The 21,247-nt window shown below is 48.4% G+C and overlaps 1 protein-coding gene across 2 annotated transcripts; it reads right to left on the bottom strand.

The window, feature by feature from the left end:
• Positions 1-125: 125 nt before the first annotated feature.
• Positions 126-19,724, bottom strand: LOC114909204 (early endosome antigen 1-like). 2 transcript variants are annotated; one of them, XM_029246901.1, is made up of 30 exons: positions 19,555-19,724; positions 15,289-15,363; positions 14,476-14,576; positions 14,139-14,193; positions 13,857-13,922; positions 13,448-13,487; positions 13,187-13,291; positions 12,933-13,054; positions 12,603-12,758; positions 12,231-12,245; positions 11,091-11,186; positions 9,216-9,554; positions 8,935-9,084; positions 8,708-8,827; positions 8,265-8,468; positions 7,986-8,186; positions 7,673-7,786; positions 7,389-7,544; positions 7,156-7,295; positions 6,729-7,038; positions 6,435-6,536; positions 4,960-5,154; positions 4,611-4,793; positions 4,164-4,349; positions 3,895-4,026; positions 3,520-3,705; positions 3,180-3,418; positions 2,432-2,552; positions 2,219-2,317; positions 126-1,909 (listed from the first exon to the last, which is right to left on the bottom strand). In XM_029246901.1, exons 1-30 carry the CDS (start codon positions 19,576-19,578, stop codon positions 1,787-1,789), a joined length of 4,155 nt encoding a protein of 1,384 aa, XP_029102734.1. In that variant the 5' UTR covers positions 19,579-19,724; the 3' UTR covers positions 126-1,786. The 2 variants fall into 2 exon arrangements, with proteins under 2 accessions (XP_029102734.1, XP_029102736.1); XM_029246903.1 differs by lacking the exon at positions 12,231-12,245.
• Between the last annotated feature and the right edge of the window lie 1,523 nt (positions 19,725-21,247).

Below are 21,247 nucleotides of genomic sequence, written 5' to 3'. Positions count from 1 at the left end.
TACATAATCACAAACGGCTAACGTGGCCAAAGAGCACTTCCTCACCAAGGCCCACATCAAGATGAAACCATCCACAGTTGAGTGTAGTGTCATTTTAAATAAACACAACTGTCTTACCTCTGCAGTTTTTTTTTTTTTTTTTTTAAATTAATGTACATGAGTTGCTGTCCTCCTTTTGTACAGAAATTTCAATCTGACATTTTTTCCACAATATTAACATCATCTGCAAGTGACAAAAGTCAGAAAAGGCAAGACTACGTGTCGAGTATGGAAATGTGACGCTGTCTTCCTGAAATTACCTCTAGCGCTAAGTAAAGAAAAATAAGTGAGAAACAGATCTTGGCACTGAGGAGTCTATTGGACTGTCCTGTGTTCCAGAAGGTTGCAAGGACAAAAGTGTTTAAGAAGCAGAACCCAGAGCATGCAACTTCCCCTTGTTACAATGAGGAAGTGAAACAGGGTTCGACAAACACAGACACTACTTCCCTGGAGATTCCCCAGCCAAACAACTATCTCACATGGGCGTTGAACCAGGCCTAAAGCACGGGAACCTTTGTGAGCACAACCAGTGCCAGACTGCAACTGACCTGGAAGCAGAAGCAACAAACTGCTGAACTTCCTGGAGCCTCAGTGACTTGTCACTGCCAGCTGGACTGCAGATGTCCTATAAAAGAATACAACACAAACACAACCCAAAGTCCAATTCTGCATATTTACAGTGCTCTGTTTAAAGGGTTTAGCAGGAATGACAGGAAAGCAAAGGCTGAAGTTAGCGGGATGCCAGCTTTGGGGTTCTGCGAGAGCCAATTACGTGCGTGCAAAGAGAAACGGCATCAATCGCGCCTGTTCCAGCAGCCTCGGGAATCTCCATCATTATTGCCTTAACGCAGAAACTAAAGCAAGTGGGGGCTGGGGTCTCGTACGAATGCAAGCATCTTGCTTTAAATGAGTGAGAGTTTCTCCGTGAGACACCATAGACACACAAACATACTTTGTATGAGTCTTGAGCAGCTTTGCTGAATGAGCCACACCTACACATAATTGTAGACAACATTCTCGTACATTCCCAAAAATGTACATTCCAAGAAAATGCTGGTTATAAAACATCTGAGACTGAAAGTGCCACAGTTTTAGTGTAAATTGGCAAATACGACCAAACGCAGTTAAAATAAAAAGTGAGAAAACTTGTCACAGACCTCCTGGCAGATGGGAACCTAGAGTGTGCAACTGGAGAGAGACACCCATCTTTGGTCATCACACCGTCAGCAAATCTTTGCTATAGAACACCTGATCAAACTGTTTTAATTCAACCAAATTAACTTTTTCAGTATTGTACCCACCTTAAATTAAAAACTTACATAATACCTATTCTAACATCTTATTTTGTTTACACTGTTTGACATAACCCACATGTTGCTGCTAGTGCTGCAAGAAAAAATGACTATTAAAGGACAAATCGCTGTGGTGGGTGGCAAGTCCCGGCAGCGCACGCTGACTGGGCCGCTTCGGCAGTAAAGGCACGGTACAATTCCGATGAGCTACGCTCCGCTGCTCTCTTGCTGAACGTCCTGCCCCACCTGCTGCACAAAGACCTCCCAGTAAGACGCGCGCTAATGCTACCCTTCGTCCACCTTCCTAACCCGTGGGTTCACACAAACTCTGTGCCGATGACAATGCGAAAAACAGATGAGTAGGGACCTGTGAGAGTAAAAGTGAATTAACACAAAGTAATGTACAGCGCACTGTGCGATGGGGGGATGCAGCTGCGTGGGGTTTCGGCGTGACGTCAGCCCTGCAGCTCCTCATAGCAGGTGTTGCACACTCGAACCGCTTTTTTGGACGACGGCGTCAGGGCGTTCCTGGAGGAGCACTCGGCGCAGAAGATGTTCCCGCAGTGTCGGCAGTGATGCTGCAGGGGGGGAGACGGCACAGAATCAGGCAGCGTCTAGTCTGACCCACATGGTTGTTTTACAAATTCCGGTACGCTGCCGACAGACGCCAAAGGAATGGAAATGACACGCTGCGACGAGTACCATGTGTACAGAATAGAAAACAAAGTACTGACTGAGTGCTGCCCAATCAGCCCCACTGTCATCGCACCAGTCAAACGTGGTACTTCCCAGAGCGAAGGGATCCACCCGCCTACGAGGAGCATTTCCACAAGCAGCTCGTTTTGACTGCTAACCATAATGCGGGAGCTGCTTGGGGTGTCACCCACCTTCCTGATAGTGACAGAGAAGCCCTTTCCACACGCCATGCAGTTCTGCACCTCATGGTCTTCGGCCCATTTCCGAGTCAGAGACTGGGACTGTTTTATCTGTATTCAGGGAGAAGAATCAATCCATCGGACCTCCACATACGTTTTGGGGGCACACCATGCGCAGATGGACCTGCATTGGCCAGTTCTTCCTGTAATGACGCATATAGTCACCTGAAGTGACTGGTTCTCCCTGCCCAGCTCCTGCATTGCAGCCGTCGTGTCGTCCAGCTTGCGGCGCAATTCCACCAGTTTGGCCTGCAGCTTCTCTATCTCCCCCTCACCCTTCACACACCTGTGGCAGAATCAAGAGACATTTAGAGATCCATAACGAAATGCACACCGTAAACAAACATGCTGCTTTCACACAGATCACTTCTGAACGGTTCACAGATTAACCGACGTGCAGCGACCTCCAGTTCTGCAGAGTTTGTGTTTTTGAGTCCCAGATCTCCAGTTTGACGGGGGAAAGTTTGCAGAATTAGCCAAAAAAAATATGCGACATGTCTCATTTTGTCTTAATACTAAGGCATTAAGCTGCAGCTGCCCAGGAGAACACATCTCATTATATTCTACCGTCAGTGATCAGCCGTGGAGTTTCTGAAGTGTCAGGAATACTCCACAGGGGCAGAAAGCAACTTTCACAGCTAATTCACAATTCTCTACTGCCCACCGGGACCCCGGTCTGAACAGAAGGCACATCATTATTGCCCAGGCTCACACACAACATAAAGGAACTCATTTGCAGTTGCACAGACACATGGCCAACTATACTATTTTGTCTTTTGAAAGCAATCATTTTCAACACAACTTCCCCCACCCAAAAAAAAAAAAAGGTATGGTTTTGTGTGCTGATCAAAACACTCCACCGCTGTCACCCCGATTTCCCGTGTTTCACAGTGACGTGGTCACGGAACTTCACCTCTCCAGCAGGGCACGCCGCTCGTCCTGGTTGTTCTGCACCGTTGCTTCCAGTACAGCGATCTCACCCCGCAGCTCGTCTGTCTGCTTCTCCAGCTCTCCCACGCGGCGCTGGCTGCTCTGCCACTCGCGCTTCAGCGTCGACATGTTCTCGTTCAGCGCCGTGATCTGCATGGCCTGCTTGGACTCTGCCTCCTCGTGGCCCTTTATAAGCTCCGCCTTTGCCTTCTGTTCCACTGCCTGGACAGGAAGTCGTCATTAACCCACGTACACATGCCTTCCAACACACAGCCGAAGAGCTGCCTCCCAACATCCACTGGATGGAGGATGAGAACCGGTACCAGCTGAGCCTCCATCTTGGCCTTCTCTGCCTTCAGCGTCTCGTCCCGCTGCCGGATGCTCTCCCGCGTAACCTGGTGCTCCTGCTTCTCTTGCTCCAGGGCAGCTTGAACGTTCTCCACCCGCCCCTGCATCTCCAGCTTCTGCTGGATCAGTAATTGCTTGGCCTCCCGCAGCTCCTTCACCTCCTGGTCAGCAGAACAACACGATGACCTTACTTCCGTTTGGCTCGGGACCCTTTATTTATGCAATCAGAGCCTCAATCGATCGGCAACAATCTGCACGTCAGTAATCCGCGATACACATTGCGCAACATTTCCTTTAGTCAATCAAAATGCATGTTAGTGGGATGAGGCCAGCAGTTTGGAAACACTGACCTTCTCCCAGCGCTCTGCACTGCTTTTCATGTCTGCAGTGAGCTGGTTCACCTCCTTCTCCAGCCTGCTCTTGGTGTCCATCAGCTCCTCAGCCCTGGCCCTCTCCCTGTTCAGCTCCTGCCTTGTGAGCCCCTACACATGCACTCAGACGTTAGAGAGTGAGTGAGTGAGTGTCTCTCACTCACTCACACACACACACACACACACACACACACACACACACACACACACACAGAGAAGGCGACATAGAATGTCAACGGCTCGCTGACCTCCTGCCGCTGTAGCTCCTTCAGGGCCTCCTGCTGCTGGTCAAGCCGCTCCTGCTTCCTCGCTCCCTCCTGCTCCAGCGCTGCTCGGGCGGAAGTCAGCTCGTGAATGTGCGTCTCATGGCGGCTCAGCTGGTTCCGACCGGCCACCAGTTCCTCCTGAGCCAGAGCCAGCTTTTCCTGAGAGGCCTGCACGATGAACAGGGTCAGTGTTAACAGTGACAATTACAGGATCCTACTGGTATAGCTGCCTAGAGTGTGGTCAACAGTACAACCTCTTCTATACGGTCACTGGTGTGGCATCACACACACTCTGATCCTGCAGCTGCCTCGCCACCGTAACAGTTAAGAGCTTGGGAGTACTGATAATGTGATTTCCTCTCAAGGACTGTAGTCTCAGACCTCCACACATCACGATGGTGCAGAACTGGCCCGCTCTCCTGAGCCCACCTTAAGGTCCTGTTGCACAGCCAGAAGCTCGGACTCCTTGCCGTAGTAGTCAGATTGCAGCTGAGCCTGGCTCTCTTTAATTCGGTCACAATTCTTCTGCAGCTCGGCATACTGAGTCTTTCCGGCACTAAGTTCCTGGGACAGAGCTGCCAGCTGCTGCTTCAGTTTCGCATCCTGCCCCACCTGCCCGATAGAGAGAAATTCTGATTTATGAGAGTACGTGCACGTGCTACAGTGGGCATCTGTCTATGGAACAGCACGTGCGTACTGTGCATGTACCTGCTTACGTGCACTCGTGTGTAGATGTATACAAGAGGGTGAGAAAGAATTCGTTCACGGGTGAAATGACCTGCTCCGCGTGGCTTGTTTGCAGCTCGGCCAGACTTTTCTCCAGCTTCTGCACTGCCTGCTGGGAGGAGGACCGAGTGCTCTTCAGCTCCTCCCCAAGTTTCTGCGCAGCCGTTTCCTTTTCCTTCACTGTTGCCTGCATCTGCACCAACTTTTCATTGAGGGCAGACAGCTGCGACTTCAGCCCCTTTTCTGTCTAAAAACAAAACCGTGCAAAGCTAGAGTGTTAATTCAACCCACAAGACGCTGAGGTTTGCATCTGAAAATAACTTTGACATGGTACAGTATACACTGGTTTGTCGTGTTACCAGTGGGTGAATTAGTTTGACAGTACATACATTTTTGCCCTCTCTACTCAAATTACAAATTTCCACAGTTTCCCTTATCCATATTCTGAAATGTCAGAGTCCCGGGGGGGACCTGCGTTTACCTGCTCAGCCAACAGATGGCAGTATAGGACAATGGAACAGAAAAAGTGCTGTTGCCATGACGACCAAAACTGAGTTAAACAAAATTGGAAGTGACGAAAAGATGAAGAACGTTGCACATGGATCACATGCACGTGAGTCAGCCAAGACTGAACAGGAGTTTCCAGAAAATATGCATTATCATCTTCCGTATTTTTCAACTAGTTTTAGTTTAGCTCATTTTAAAAGATGATACCAAAATAAAAGCTGAGTGCTGTAGCTCAACTTAGAAGCACGACTGGAACTGGAGGGCAGTTAACACGTTTTATTCGTAACTCCAAAGTTACTTTTACACCTATATCAAAATAAAAGAAACGTTAATATTCCATACCTCTCAGTTTTTTCACTGGTTAGGCTCTGTGAAAACGTTGGATGGAGTGTTAATGTGATGAATCAGTTGAATTTATACCCCATGTCAGGTGTTCCTGAGCGTTGCTGATCAGTAACATGATGAAGAACATTTTTCGTGATAAATTTAAACTCTCCTCCCCAGAGTTAAGGTCCTATAGTCCTACTATCTTTGTGCAAACTTTACTGTCATCTGTTGGCTTAGCAAGTAAACGCAGTCCAAGTTTACATCTCGGGCTCCGTCTCCACCTCCATCCTCCCTGTGGCCACGAGCTTTGATTAGTGAAAGAACACGACAGTAGATGTGAGCTCCAGAAATGAGATTCCTCTGCAGGGTGATGGATCGCACACTCCGTGGAGTGTGATCAGGACAGTTGAGTTGCTACTCCTTGAGAGGCGCCAGTTAAGGTGGATGCCTCACACAGCAGGTCTCCCAGGCATGTTCAGCTGGGAGGAGATCCCAGAGGAGAGCCAAGCTACACTGGAAAGATTACCTCTGGGCTGACATCATTCAGCAGGAGCTGGAGACTTGCTACAGAAAAGGAAGTGTGGTCTGTTGTGCTCAGCCTGTTCCCACTGCCACCTTTACCATATAAATGGTTGTGTGCTTGTGTCTTCAGCACCTGGAATGACTCCGTAACTACAATGGCAAGGTACTAACCTCTTCCCTCTGTTGCAGTTGCCCTTTGACCTCAGTTACTTCTTTTGCCGCAGCCTCTACTTTCTTCTGTAGCTCCATTCTGGACTGCTGGAAGGACTTCTCCTGCAGACAGACAGACAGACAGACAGACAGACAGACAGACAGACAATGGGCCCAGTCAGACGGATCACTGTGATCACCGAGAAGGCAGTAGATTGACAAGTGATGGGTATGCGGCCCAACACCTAGACCCACAAACACAAGTTGTGGCCTTACAACCATCACAAAACAGCTCAGCCAATATTGCAAGCCCACCTGCTTCTCCAAAGACACCGTGGCCTTCTTCCGTTCCGTGTCCAGCTCTGCCTGGGCCTTGCTCAAGTTCTCCTTGGCAGCCGAGAGCTCCTTGTCCAGGGCTTCCTTCTCCTGCTGGGCCTTCTGCTGACTTCTTGCCAGGTTCTGAAGCTTCTGGTCCAGTTCAGCTTGTCTCGTTTGTGCCTCTCGGGAAAGCTGGTCAAGGCTCTGCTGCAGGCCACTCTTCTCCTTCTTGCGCTGCTCCAGCTCCTGCCGTGTGGTCTCCAGGGCAGCATTCTTCTTCTTTAGGTCATCCTGGAGTGCAACCACACTGTGGAGCAGTGACAAGGCGTAAAGAAACGATAAGCTACACAGGACCACAAGGGCACACCAGGGTAAGGGATGGTGTGCACAACATCAGAGTGACTAGGCAGCGTTTACTCTGTACCTCTCTTTTTCCGTGGCCAACTGGCAGCTGAGGTCTTTTATCTTGTTACCGGCCTCGGTGCTTTGCTGGCGGAGCTGCTGCAAGTCTGAATGGGCCTGGTCCCGACTCGTCTTGAGCTTCTGTGCCTCTGCATCCAGTTTCTGTGACAAGTCACACGGCGCACAATGGTTTGGGTTTCACTGTCAGCTTCTAGAGCTCTTTGGTGCAGAGCCCAGACCTGCTGGGAAGCTGACCTTGAGCTGGGTTTCCAGTCGCTCAGTCTCCTGCTCCGATGTCAGCAGCTTGTCTCGACACTCCTTCAGGCTGGCTTCCAGCTGGCCGTATAGCTCCTGCTTCTCCTGCAACTTGCGGCTCAGCTCCTCCATTTGGCTATGGGTCTTCACCAGCTCCTGCAGACAGGCAGTGCCTTAACCACCCAAAAACACCACATGCCACAGTGATTTGCCCACAAAAGCACCGCTAAATGTTCTCGTCAGTCGAGCTAATCAGGAAGTTTAAAGGAGAACAGAAAACGCACCTGTTGCTTATCCTGCAGCGCATGCTGGGCTGTCTCCAAGTGATTCTGCAGGTCTGCTCTCTGAGCAGTCTTTGCAGCCTCTGCAGACAGAAGCATCTCCGTTTTGGCCTTGAGCTGGAAACCAGAAGCCCAGAGCCTTGTTTAGCACAACCTTTGCGTGCAGCAACAGCCATGTTGAGCACCGAGAAATGAGCAGTCAGCCACATTTCTTTACACTGTCGCAGACCTGAACAGAAACCCAGACTTGAGCTGCTGAGGAACCTGTGCAGGAACCTGCATCTGACCACTGAAAGACCTGAAAAGGAACACATACCTGGGCATCCAGCTGTGCCAGTCGCTCTTTACTTTCACTGAGTTGGTTAGAAAGCTCTGCATTAGAACTCTCAAGTGCCAGACAGCGATCCTGCGCTGTCCGAAGGTGTGTCTTCTGCTCCTGAACCTGCTCGTGGAGGTTCTCCTGGGCCTGCTTGTGACTCTCAGACTGGTTCTTCAGCTGCTCTGTCAGTTTTGTGACCTGAATCATTCAGACAAATGACGGTTTACAATCCGCCACTTTGACAATGACAGAAGAATTAACAGACGCATGCCGTACCTGCTCCTGTAGGAGGTGGTTCTTCTCCTGCAGCTGGCTCAGCACCGCTGCCTCGCCCTCACCAGCCTGGATCTTAGCACAAAGGTCCTCGCGCTCTGCCTCCAGCTGGCCCACACTGTCCTTGCTCTTCTGCAGCAGCGCTTCCAGGTTCTGGATCTTTTGGTCCTTGTCTCCAATCTGACGCAGAACCTGCTCCAAGTCATTCTGGAAGGCAGTCAACAGCAGGGCTGAATCTGAGTGAGCAAAGACCATAGCCGCAATGAGCTCGACTCTACAGGCAGTTATGAGGCAGGGGAAGCCTTATGATGTAACTGATGAGGTCAGAGGAGGACTGGAAGCTGCATTCAGCATTTGACAGTAAACTGGTAAATGTTCTGACGGAAATTCTGTCCCATGGAGCGCTTGTGTTATCCAGGATAGCAGTGTGGGGATCATGCCTGTACCTGCGCTTCTCTCAGCTTGCCCGTCGTGGTCTGTTGCAGCGACTGGATCTCCTGGTGTTGCTGCCGAGCCTTCTCCAGCTGGTGCTGCAGGTCCGTAGCCTTGCTCTCTCGTTCTTTCACCTGAGAGAAGGCAGACCCAAGTACACCCCCACAATCATCAAGACAGAGTTGCAAGACTTCTGTGCCCTTCACATCTTCTTCTTCATCGTGACGTTGTCTGGCCTTACCTGTTCCTCAGCTCGAGAAAGTTTGAGCTGCAGTTCAGCAACCTGCTGCTCACGATCCTTCAGCTTGTCCGCAGACAGCTGCCTCTGCTCCTTCAAACGGCCCTGCACCTCCCCTAACTGCCGCTCTGCCTCTAGTAGTTTGCAGTGTAACTGTAGGCGAAAGCAAATGTCAGGCATCGCCGATACGCAAACAGCACTCATACAGCTGAGCACAGTAACCGGACGCACGGCTCGTTCCCACACAAAAGAAGAAATAGATAGATGATGGAAGTGAGATTTACCTGCTTGATCTCACTCTGCTGCTGGAGGCTTTGCTGTTCCCGTTCCTCCTTCTGCTGCTGCAGCTGTTTGAACTCAGCCTTCAGCTGCTGGTGCTGCAGCTCCAGCTCGGCCAGCTCCTGCCTCAGCCGACCGCCTGCCTCTCCCCGCTCCTCCAGCTCAGTCTGGGCCCTTTGCAGAGACGCTTGCGTGGCAGAAGACTGGACCTGAAGTTGCTGTAGCTCCAGTTCTCGCTGCTGCAAGCTGGTCTGTGCAGCCTTCCTGCTGGCCTGCTCACTGTGCAGGTGCTCCTCCAGCTCCTGGTACTCCTTCTCCTTGCGACCCAGCTTCTCAGACAGGCTCTGTAGACAAGTGCCACACAACAGCAGCGGTGAAGCAAGGATGTAAAACCACTTTCAAACTACAGTCCATCCAACAAACTACCACCTATATGAGAAGAGGCAGTGGTCATTGTTCCAAAGATCTGTTATTCCCAACATTTCATATACTATATGTACATATACAAATACAGTGCTATGCAAAAGACAGACAAGTGATGGGTAAATGTTTTGCAAAAATATTTGTTTTAGACAGTTATTTAATACCTTCTGCATTAGTGTCAGTGGGAAAGAGCATATTTTAGATTTCCAAGCATTCCTTTTGTAAAAAGTTACTATTACAGTAAGGGTTTTGTATGTCCTTAAAGAGATAAAGTACGTACACACACACACACGTGTACACACACACACACACGTGTACACACACACACACACGTGTACACACACACACACACACACACACACAGAAGCCCCTTGTCCCGAGTGGGGTTGCGGCAAACCGGAGCCTAACCCAGCAACACAGGGCGCAAGGCTGGAGGGGGAGGGGACACACCCAGGACGGGACACCACTCCATTGCAAGGCACCCCAAGCGGGACTCAAACCCCAGACCTGCGAGAGAGCAGGACCCAGCCAAACCCGCTGTGCCAAGCAGTTGTTGACGATGGATGGTTAGTAAGGAAGTTTGTAGGAAGTTTATTAATAAAGAGCATCATTTTTGGAAGCATTCTCACTTTACAGCCCCCCCACTGCCTAAAACTTTTGCACAGTACTGTACACATATACTATATATTACACACACACACTGCTGCTTGAAGCTATGTGAACTCCTTGTGCAATTACAGGTTCCTACACCTTTACCATTACATGGTTATTTAATGAGAATGAGTGTTTCTCATGTGACAAAACAGGTGTGTAATGACCAATTCCATATGTTGCTTTAGAATAAATCATGTGTGTAGTAGAAACATATAAGTAGTGGAGGTGCAAAAATAAGTCAGTCCCAAGCTGCACTGGTTAAACCAAGCAGGTAAGTCAAATCAGGTTGTGTAAATCAATCATTTATTCTTTTTAAGTTTATTTGAATATTCTAAACAAGAATGACCATCCCATTGCGGTTCACATACTTTGAAGCAGCCCTGTATATATTTTAATCAAATGGAAATGTAAATCTGCATATATGCACATTCCTGAAAAAAATGATAATTTAAAAAAATTAAACATGAAAAAAGATTTCCTTATCCATCAAAATGTCTGCTGACAGTTTGCAGATGTTCTGCTTGGCTGGTATACAATGTAAGCTGTGATGGGTCTACATGCCGGGGGCACTTCCGAAGGCATGTTTTACGCACAGGTATGTGCATGAGCATGTATATGTTATACGTATTTAAATCATTTTTCATCATTATCTGTGCGTGAGGAGAGCGTGGTGGTGCAATGGGTTTGGCCGGGTCCCGCTCTCTGGTGGGTCTGGGGTTCGACTCCTGCTTGGGGTGCCATCCTTTTATCACAGAAATCTGAAGGTTAAAATTTAGCGTGCATCTGCGCAGTTTCTTCAATACCTGACTTTGCTGCTGGAGCTGGTGGATCTGCTGGGTGTACACCGCTGCTTCCTGGGGACCCCTCTGCAACTCGGCACGTAACTGGGAGATAGTCGCCTGTACAGACACAAAGACACAAAAAAGACTCAGTCCGAATCCTATCCCTACACAGCGACCAGGTGCTGTGTCCACATGCAAACATTTACCCACTACATGCCCTCTCGCATGACTAGTCCACAGACGCCACCATGACACGACACACACACACCTCACAGAGCCATACATATACACAAACAATGGAGGGATGCCATAGGTACAACATATGTACACATTCAGGAGTTTTAAGACATGCAATATTTCACAATTGCTTCTAGCTGTACTGTAATGTAAACAGAGAATTACTCATTAAAGTCTGCTTAAAGTCCAAGAATGGAGAATAAAATAACATATTTTGGCCTTTACTAAAACATCTGGAGAATAATGTAGTACTAAAGAGGTGACTGCCCATAACCCCAATTCCAAAAAAGTTGGGACAGTATAGAAAATGCTAATAAAAACAAAAAGGAGTGATTTGTATATTTACTTCGCCTTGTATTCAAACAAAAACAGTATAAAGACTAGGTATCTCACGTTTTACCTAATCACCCGCATTGTTTTTTTTGAAGATGTACGTTTATTCTCAAACCGATGCCTGGAATACGTTCCAAAAAAGTTGAGACAGGTAGTTCAGGACTCAAAACGAAGTGACAAGTGGAAATAACAAGGTGACGTGAAACAGGTGAGAGAGCCGTGTTACAGTATATAAGGAGCCTCCAAAAATGCCAAGTCCTTCAAGAACAAGGATGGGTCAAGGGTTGCCAATATGTGCCAACAGATGTTCCCCAAAGACAAATGGGTAGTATTCTGGGCATTTCACCTTCTACAGTGCACAATGTAATGAAGCAATTCAAGGAATCCGGTCAAATCTACAAGAGAAAGGAAATTTAGAAATCACTTTTTGTTTTTAATCACCATTTTCCATACCGTACCAACTTTTTTGGAATTGGGGTTGTACATCCTCTATCCTAAAACGGGCTGTTAACCCATACCCAGTGTGTCCTCTGTGCTCTTACACCAGGAGGAGCGCAGGGGTGAGACAAGAACAGGGATTAAAACATTTACCTCTAGTTCACGGATCTCCGAGAGAAAGCAGAGTTGGAGAGGAGTGGTGAGTAATGGGACAAAGAGACAGACACATGAGTGACAGCAGCTAACCACCTGTTAGTTAAGCAAAGCACAGGAAACGGAGGAAAGGCCACTTCTTGTTTGGAAATCCTCCCTACGCTCTTACACATTTCCACAGAAAAGCAGCAATGCAGTTGCACCGAAAACTGTTGGTCACGAACACCTAATGACACAAAATGTTACCTACCAAATCTCCATCACCAGTGTGGAAATGGGAAGAGCACCTTTGAAATTTCACCACAGTTGTGTGTTAACGGGCACACGGTAATACCCAGACAGAACCAGAGAGTAAGGTGACCAGGAATGTACCTCAGCGGCATTGTGGTCAGCCTTCAACCGCTCAAACTGTCCCTTGAGCCGCTCCGATTCCTCCTCTCTCTCCCGTGTCATATTATCCATCAGCGTCTGCACCTGGATCAGCTCCTTCTTCAGCACTGCCACATCCTCCACACCTGGACGCTGCATCTGAGTATGAAACCAAAGGTCGTCCTGGAGATGCACCACCCCACTTCATCCAACACGCTCCTGACACCGTGGCAGACATGTCATTTCCCCCCGGTTTTCTACCAACATCTCAACCCAGGATCACCAGCTGAATCCAGACACTGTCCAACGTGCCGCCAAGGAGGTGTTCCTCACCAGCTCTGTGTGGAGGTCCTCCTTGTGCTTCCGCTCCTTCTGCACTTCTTGGGTCAGCCTGGACACCTGCTGCTCCGCGGCTTCCCGCAGGCTCCGCTCCTCATCGTAGCGGGACTTTATGTCTGTGGGGTCCACAGCAAGTTCACATTCCTCACCGTGTCAGTACCACTTTGCCAAAGCAGTCCACAAGTACACAGTTGTAATCACAGAAGTGCATGCACACACAGACCCCCCACTGTGGGATCAACACTTGCCTACAATCTCAGTGGCCAACTGGGCAGCCTTCTGCTCAAACAGGTCCTTCATCTGCTTGATATTGAACTTCTCCGTCTCAGCCTCATGGAGTTTCAACTCCAGCTCTGAATACAGCAGAGGGATGTTACTGTCCCAGCCCACATCCTTAGGCTACACACTCAGTCTCTTTAGTGCCACGTGCGTACTGTACCACACCCTACGTTAGCAGGATGTGCACGAGAGTCAAGCGCACAGACCTACGGTTGGAAATGGAGATGTACCTGATTCGTTGGTGCTCACTTGGCCGTCATTCTGGGTGCTCTAGGGGAAGAGAAATACTGCGATAGAATAAAAGAATTCCAGACCGCCCTCTGAACTGACACATCCAAGGAAGCTAGAACTGAATACCAAAAATATACCCTCTGTGCTGCACCTCAATCGTATTTCTTTGCGGCCTCTGTGCTCTCTATTCATTGTGTACACAAAGTATGACTAGACCATCAGCTGCATTTAAGTGTCAGGGGGAACAAACACCAAAATACACTTTATTAACTTTAGTGATTAAATTTCCACTATGAAAAAACCCCAAACATTACAAGTTTGTAGCCCCAACATTAACCCCCCGCCCCCCGAAAAAAACCCAAGTGATTATTTACACCAAGCAGAATCAGAGTAATTAAAAGGAATTACTTGCTTCAGTTGTCCTTGAACTTTGTCCAGTTCCTTCTTCAGCTCTCCAGAAAACCATCTTTCCTCCTGGGGCAACAAAAAAAGCATAACTAATGAACTCGTACAAAAAGACTGTGATTTCACTCAACTTCAAGCCAAGGACCACTAGTTTAGCCAAAGTGTGTAGAGCTGAGCATCCAGGAGGAACCCTGGTGTGTCAGGAGCCAAACTGTTTCTCTCTTTAAACACAGAGCTTTTGGATGCTACTACATGAGCACAAGAAGGCAGGGGGTCCAACTGCACCTTGAGCGAGGTATGCAGGTCCTGCACTTCCTGCCGCAACAGAACCAGATCCTCCCTGTTAGAAGATGTCAGAGGTCAGAAGACCATAGATACAAGAACAAATAATTTTATGGTCTACTTTACCCGCAACAGTATAATAAACGTTTTCTTAGTGTGGGAGTTTCGTTTTTGACGGACAGAAACCCACACCGTCTGCTCCGCAGAGGATCAGTGTATGAAGCCGTGTGGAGCACAGTTGACGTGTGCTGCATGAAGAAAGGGCTTCCTGCACTTCCCATTCACTGCCGGTACACGGTTTGCACGGAGAGCCCCATCTCCGCCTCCGCCTGCGGCTCACCTGGATGGCGCATGGTCCCCTGCCTCGTGAAACACTTCGTAGTGCTTGAAGAGCTCCTCGGCCGAGTTGTGGGACTTCATGCACTGGGGACAGATGAAGCCCTGCGGACACAAAAAACACAGCTTGGCCAACGAGAAAAATCAAGCCCTGTTGGGAAGGCGCTGCTTTTACAAGTCAAGCAAGGCTTGTGAATTTCTACTACATTTAACTGACACTTTTCTCCAAAACGACTTATGTTACCCTACTTACAATTATTTACTCGTTTACACAGCTCAGTGATTTTACTGGAGCAATTTTGGGTAAAGTACCTTGGTCAACAGTAATACAGCCAGAGGTGAGATTCGAACCGGCAACCACTGAGTTCAAAGGCGGCGGCAGCAGCTCTAACCGCTATGCTACCGTATGCTGTCCTCACTACCTTAACACAACTGCCATACAGTGCAGTTGCTCCAGTAAAACAAGGATTAATTTGATCATTTCTGAAAATTAAAGGAAAACTAAATTAGTACTGAAGCTCATCTGGACTAACCTTCAAAGTATGAATGAGTACGGTATTAGTTACTTTAAGAAGATCACGAACAACTTCTGCTCATCTTTTCACAGTTCCTTGACCATCAAAGACTGGACTTAGTAAAATGAGTTGCGGTCCTGAGCTAATAACAAGCCGAGAGGCAGCCGGTGAGGGTGGAAAAGGAAGCTGGGGGTTTCAACAGGGAAAGAGGAATCCAAACCACGGGGCCTCTTTGGAAGTGTAATGTACACCGATGACAGAGTGGCATTTCATTACAGCAAGTAATACACACACGACACTACCTCGGAAGTCTCGTTGTTGATGTCGGCAGCCTGCTGGTCAGAGTCCGAACCCTGCGAACCACCTTTTCCAGGAGTCTGCAAGAAGAAGACAACAAGGGGTCACATGCGAAAGGAGCTTTCCACCACGACAAGTCTGCAATGCCCCGGCGCCGCGACAGCCTGTGGACGTAGCCTTCGAGGAACTACTTTACCTGATGATCGCGGGCACAAATGAGTAAAGTACCGAGCCGAGAGAAACGCACATTATGGTTACATGCTATGATGCATGTTCTCTCTGATAGATCCACACCTCGGGGGAATGTACCGCGGTCTTCCCTAATACGCAGCATGCTACTTTCAGGTACGGCAAAACCGGAGGAATAATTCTAAAGACTCTGGAGTAACCCTCACAAGACGTGGCATCAAAAACAAAAAAATATACGCGACTTGGCTGCTCGCTAGGTGGTATGTAGGCTGCTGATGCTACAGCTCTTCCCAGGGACACATCTTCCAGGCACGCTGTAGCATGCTGACTCGAAACAGGAAACCCCTCCTCCTGTTCATTTAGGGCTGGGGTTTTTTTTTTTTTTTTTTTTTTTTTTAATTAAAAAAAAAAAAATCAGGCCTTGGGCTAATTATTCACCACAGTGGCCCAAATGGAGCAATCAGCCCACTTACCGCAGCTGATAAGTCACAGTTTCAAACAGTGGTCTGAAGACAGACAACGGAAAGCTCCAGCACAACATCACTTGCTACCGCAACGGCGATGTGTCCTAATGCCGGCTGTTACCCTATTAAAGATAACCCCCAGAAACAACGGTGATGTATCCACAAGAGCAAATCCCAGAGTGTCCAGTTACATTTATTTAGCAGACACTTTTCTCCAAAGCAACTTTCAATGAACACTCTGTAGTGTTATCAGCCCATACACCTTGGTGACTTACACACTAGATACACTACTGACACTGGGTCACTCATCCATAGACCAGTGGAACACACTCTCTCTGTCACTCACACACTATGGGGGGAACCTGAACAGCACGTCTTTGGACCGTGGGAGGAAACCAACACGGACACAGGGAGAACATGCAAACTCCACGCAGACCGAGCGGGGATCGAACCCACATTCTCTCACACCACCCAGGCGCTGAGACAGCAGCGCTACTCGCTGTGCCACCCACTTGAAACAAGTTCATGAAAGACTACCTAATGCAGCATCTTTTCCCCACCCATGACCCTAGGTACTAAGATATGGATGTGCACTGTACAATAGCAGGGTGCTGGTAGCGTGGTGGTTACAGCTGCTGTCCTTGAACCCAAAGGTCGCAGGTTCGAGTCTCTCCTCCAGCTGTAATACCTTAGGAAGTTACCCTAAAAAAATTGCTCCAATAAAAATTATCCAGCTGTAAAAATGGGTAAATAATTAATTGTAAGTATCTTAACACTAAGCAGCTTTGGAGAAAAGCTGCAGCTAAATTAAGTAATGTAAAATATAAATGAGTGTGGCTCTGCAACAACAGGGTGGAGCTACCCTTTGCATGACAGAAGGAACCCCGGGGGTAACCTCAAAACACGTGGAAATGGAAAGAGCGCGACACCGGTCCCTACAGAGTTCATTACTTTACCGTATTTATTACTATGTTAAAAACTTGCTATATACTGCTGAAGTAAGAACAACAGATTACGATTAAGCACAAAATGCTTTAATCTGCATGCAACAGGATGCAGCACTGGGAGAAAATGCAAGATGCATCCGACAAGCATCATTTCACCAATATAGCCGGTAAACGGGTATCCGGAGGCTATTTGCTTCCCGGTTCCACAACCCAGGGTCGTTCGCTCCACCGCAATCCCAAAACACGGCATGCTGAGTCACTGCGCACAACGTGGCCTCATTTACAAGTATCTTTCTGTGTGTTTAATAGGACACAGGAGCCATCCTGGATGGACTGGGGAGAACATGACGGAACCAGCGATGCCAAGCCAGCCGCGCAAGTCACTGCGATACACCTTGTTTAACGATGCTCAACCTTTCAAAGGCGCTAAATTAACCAGACGCGGCCCATCAGGAAACCGCTTCAGTTCACACAGAAGACAGAGTTTCAGGTGCAAACGCAGACACGCTACCTGCCCCCCTCGCCCAGTTATGCCCGGACAGTTGGGTAGACAGCGAGACATATGCCTCTACTGCAGTGCGCTTGTCCCGCAAACTGAATTTCATAGCAAATTATTCCATGCGGCTCTTGTCCTGAATGTACACGAGTTCCAGGATTTACATTTAGTTATTTAACTGACGCTTTCTTCCGAAGCACCTTAGATCGTTAGTCTTCGGGCAATAACTTAACCATTTATATAGCTGGGAACTTTTACTAGGCCAGTTCAGGCCAAGTACCTCGCTCAAGGGCACTACGGAAGTAGGCGGAATTCGAACCTGTAACCTCTGAAGACGGCAGCTCCAACTACAACTCTGGGGGGAAAAAAATAAGTAAAATACTTTAACGACCCCGCGTTACTGTTTTAGGAGGGAGTGTGTGTTTAAATGTAAATAGTTGCATTATGGGAGATAATGTTAAATGTGTGTGTAACCACTGGGGGTACTTAAGGGGAAAATGGTAGGGTGACCGTGTCTCCCAGTGTGAGGGAAGAGCCTAGGGGCGCTAAGGCAGGCAGGCTGGCTGTAAGCGCAGGTCCTGGAGGAAAAGGGGTCCTCGGACCGAGAGCATTATTTCCCTTGTGCTGGTGTTCGAATAAATCGTTCGTTATGAACGCTGCCTCCGCGTCCTTCTTCACCCCATCCAAACCCACGGTGCTGCACGCCACAATACCTCTGAAAACGGGAAGTGAGCAAGTTTAGGGGACAGCCGGTAGCATAGTGGTTAGAGCTACTGCTTCTTTAGAGCTACTGCTTCTGGAACCAAAAGTTGCAAATTTTAGTCTCACCTCTGGGTGTAGAACCCTTGAGCACGGTTCTTACCCTAAATTGCTCCGGTAACATTCCCCAGCTGTATAAATGGGAAAATAATTGTAAAGTAGTTCAACACTGTAGTCACTTTGGAGAAAAGTATCAGCTAAATTAATAAATAAAGGCATACAGTTCAAAATTTTGGGACAGCCAGTAGCATAGTGGTTACAGCTACTGCCTTTTTACCTAAAAGGTTGTAGGTTCGAATCCCACCTCCGGCTGTAGTCGCTTTGGAGGAAAGCGTCAGCAAAATTAATAAATGTAAATGCAAGTATAGCTGGCAACGCACACCCACGGTACGCTGTTAAGGATGCTCCCGCTCCCAAGTCCTAAGGCCACCGCAGACCCCCCACAAAGACCCTGGTCCAGTGTGTGTGCAGGTCTCGGCGTAATCCCTTGACTTGGTCTATACCGTGCGTTCGCTTGGGTTCAGGGCGAGAAGCCCATCCATCCGAGGTGCCCGCCATCACAGCACCTACTGGCCCGGTCGCTGCTCTTGAAGTTGAACCTACAACGCCGTGGCCCCCATTCAGGGGAACTTCCGGTTGCAGCGTTTGACCAAGCACCTCCATGGCTGCTGCTGCTCCTCCTTGCACTACCCAGCCGCACATTCCACACAAGATGAGCAGCAAAAATCACCAGTTCGTGCACCGGACCGGCGGTTATCAAGAGCTGCCGGTTAATAAACATCATGGAAACCTGCTGTGTGTGTGTCTGTCTGTCTGTCGCCACTAGTAACTTACACACTGACTGACTAGACGTGGTGCCAAGCAATCCGCGCAGGAGCCTGAGGAGGACTAGTTGCACGATACGAAACTAAATAGTAAGAGCTAGTAGCTCCTTCCGACGCCGACCTAATTAATAATTACGTGCTGCACAACTGGAACTAAGCCGCGTCTGGCCCGACGACACTCACTGCGTGCGCGGTAACGAGAGAAACGCCCACATCACGCTAGCCGAGCGAGTTAGCTAACACAGACACAGAGAGCGTGTTTCCAGCCAGGCGCCGTCCGCCGGCGTCCCGACCCGACCAGCAGCTCGCCGCGCCGCGCCGTGCCGTGCCGCGCAGCCCGAATCGCGGCCGCGAGGGCAGCGCGTGCGCACAGAACACACTGACTGTTTTCCAAGCGTTCGGGGAGTAATATCGGGCGCTACAAGGCACACAGCTCGCGGCCCTCAGGAGGCGCACGCAGGCCCACGCGCCCAACACAGCACAGCACAGCACCGTACGGCGCGGCGCGGCGGCAAGCGCTAGGCTAGTCACGCGCGCACACAGCAGTGTGTCATCGCGAGCCAAGGCTGCCGCTCCGGAACACTAGCCTTACCCGCTGCAGTATCCGTCTGAGCATGGCGTCGCGTTGCGTTGCGTTGCCTCTGTGTGTTACCAAAACACAAGCTAAAAGCTTACGCCGCTACACCTCACCAAGCCCGCTTGGTTCTGTTCTGACAGTCTCTACCACGGCGAACAAAATCTAGGGCGGGGCTACCGTGACGGTGGGCGGGGTTTCACGGGAAATACCCTGGCACATGCTGCCGATGAACAGACGGTCAAAGGACGCCACAGGGCTGAACGACAGCGCGTTCAGCTCTCTGATTGGATTGAGTTGGATGACGGGCAGCTTGTTTTGTGCGCTGATTGGGTATAACTTGATGACTGGCAGCGTGTTCTGTGCTCTGATTGGGTTGAATTGCATGAAGAGCAGCTTGGTTTCTGCCGCGATTGGATTCAGTTTGGACGAATACCAATTTGTTCTAGGCTCCGATTGGATGCAAGTGGAAAAATAGCAGCTCGTGCTGGGCTCTCAATGCCGAATGGTGTGACGGCATTGCCGGGGGCGGATGTGAGCAGCCTGCTCATTGGTTGAAAAAACGAGAAGACGGAAGTAGCTTTCTGATTTCAGAGAGAGCTCCCGTCCAGCAAGATGTGTTAGCTATTAATACAGTACAGTGACACAGTACTCACAGCAAATAGTTGCCCATCATGATCACACCTAAAACTGCCGAAATGCTGTGGAGTTACTCAAATAATCACGATTAACCCGGATAAAATACTGTAAATACATTTATTTGATTAGGCCCGGTCTACAGCGTTTTATGTTTCTCCGAGCCTCATTCATTTGTAGATTATAGAAAGGCTTTTCACGACCAACATGAAAGCTGGTAAAAAACAACATATGACAATAATAATAATAAAATGAAATAAAGCCATTTCGGTTTCGACTACTTTGCTTATAAAAACAGAATGTTAGACAAGTTTGCGTACTTCAAATAATTATTTTTAAATTATTATTAGAACTTATAGTAGTTACAGTAATAACGGACGTGGTGCACTTCTCGGCGCGAGACACGTAAAACAGTGTGCGGTACCTTTCCCTCGTTGACATTGACTGGCGACGCCACTAGGAGGGGCGAATTCCTCACAGTCGAAAGTCCGTCTTGAGAAAGCTACGTACCAAAAATCAAGGGTGTGGTAGTATTAAAAAAAAAAAAAAAAAAATCTTAGAAAAAAGCTTTTGGAAATCTCTTTTGGACAAGATGAGGTGTAAATTTATACAAACCTAGAGCAGCACACCTCAGGGGTGTTTTGGTTACATAAAACAAATCTTTTCCCGTGTGGGGCCCATCATATTTTCAGGCATTAAGGTAACCATATATGAAATTAAAACATCATCACAATGATTGCCATGTATAACATAATCATGTGTATTATCAACAGGATAAAAACAATTACTATGCATCAGCTTTAGTACCTGAAGCTACTGCATTTACATTTACGCATTGGGAAGAATTTATTCTAAAGCGACGTACAACCTGGAGTAAATAAAAGTATTTCCCAGCAGGCTAGGCTTAAAAACATTGCTGAAGCACAGCTTTGTTTGATACCTCTATTGTCGCAGCGCACAATATTTCAGTAGCTACTAGTAGAGGTGACACACACACACACACACACACACATATAGGAAAACAGGTAGCTAGAAAGCAGCAGGTGCTGAAGGTTTCTTTTATGAAATTGCCACA

This window comes from Scleropages formosus, chromosome 2, assembly GCF_900964775.1.
Source record: "Scleropages formosus chromosome 2, fSclFor1.1, whole genome shotgun sequence".
In the NCBI taxonomy this organism is placed as follows: Eukaryota; Metazoa; Chordata; class Actinopteri; order Osteoglossiformes; family Osteoglossidae; genus Scleropages; species Scleropages formosus.
Note: the sequence above shows the minus strand (reverse complement) of the source record. Positions and strands in the feature narration are given on the sequence as shown.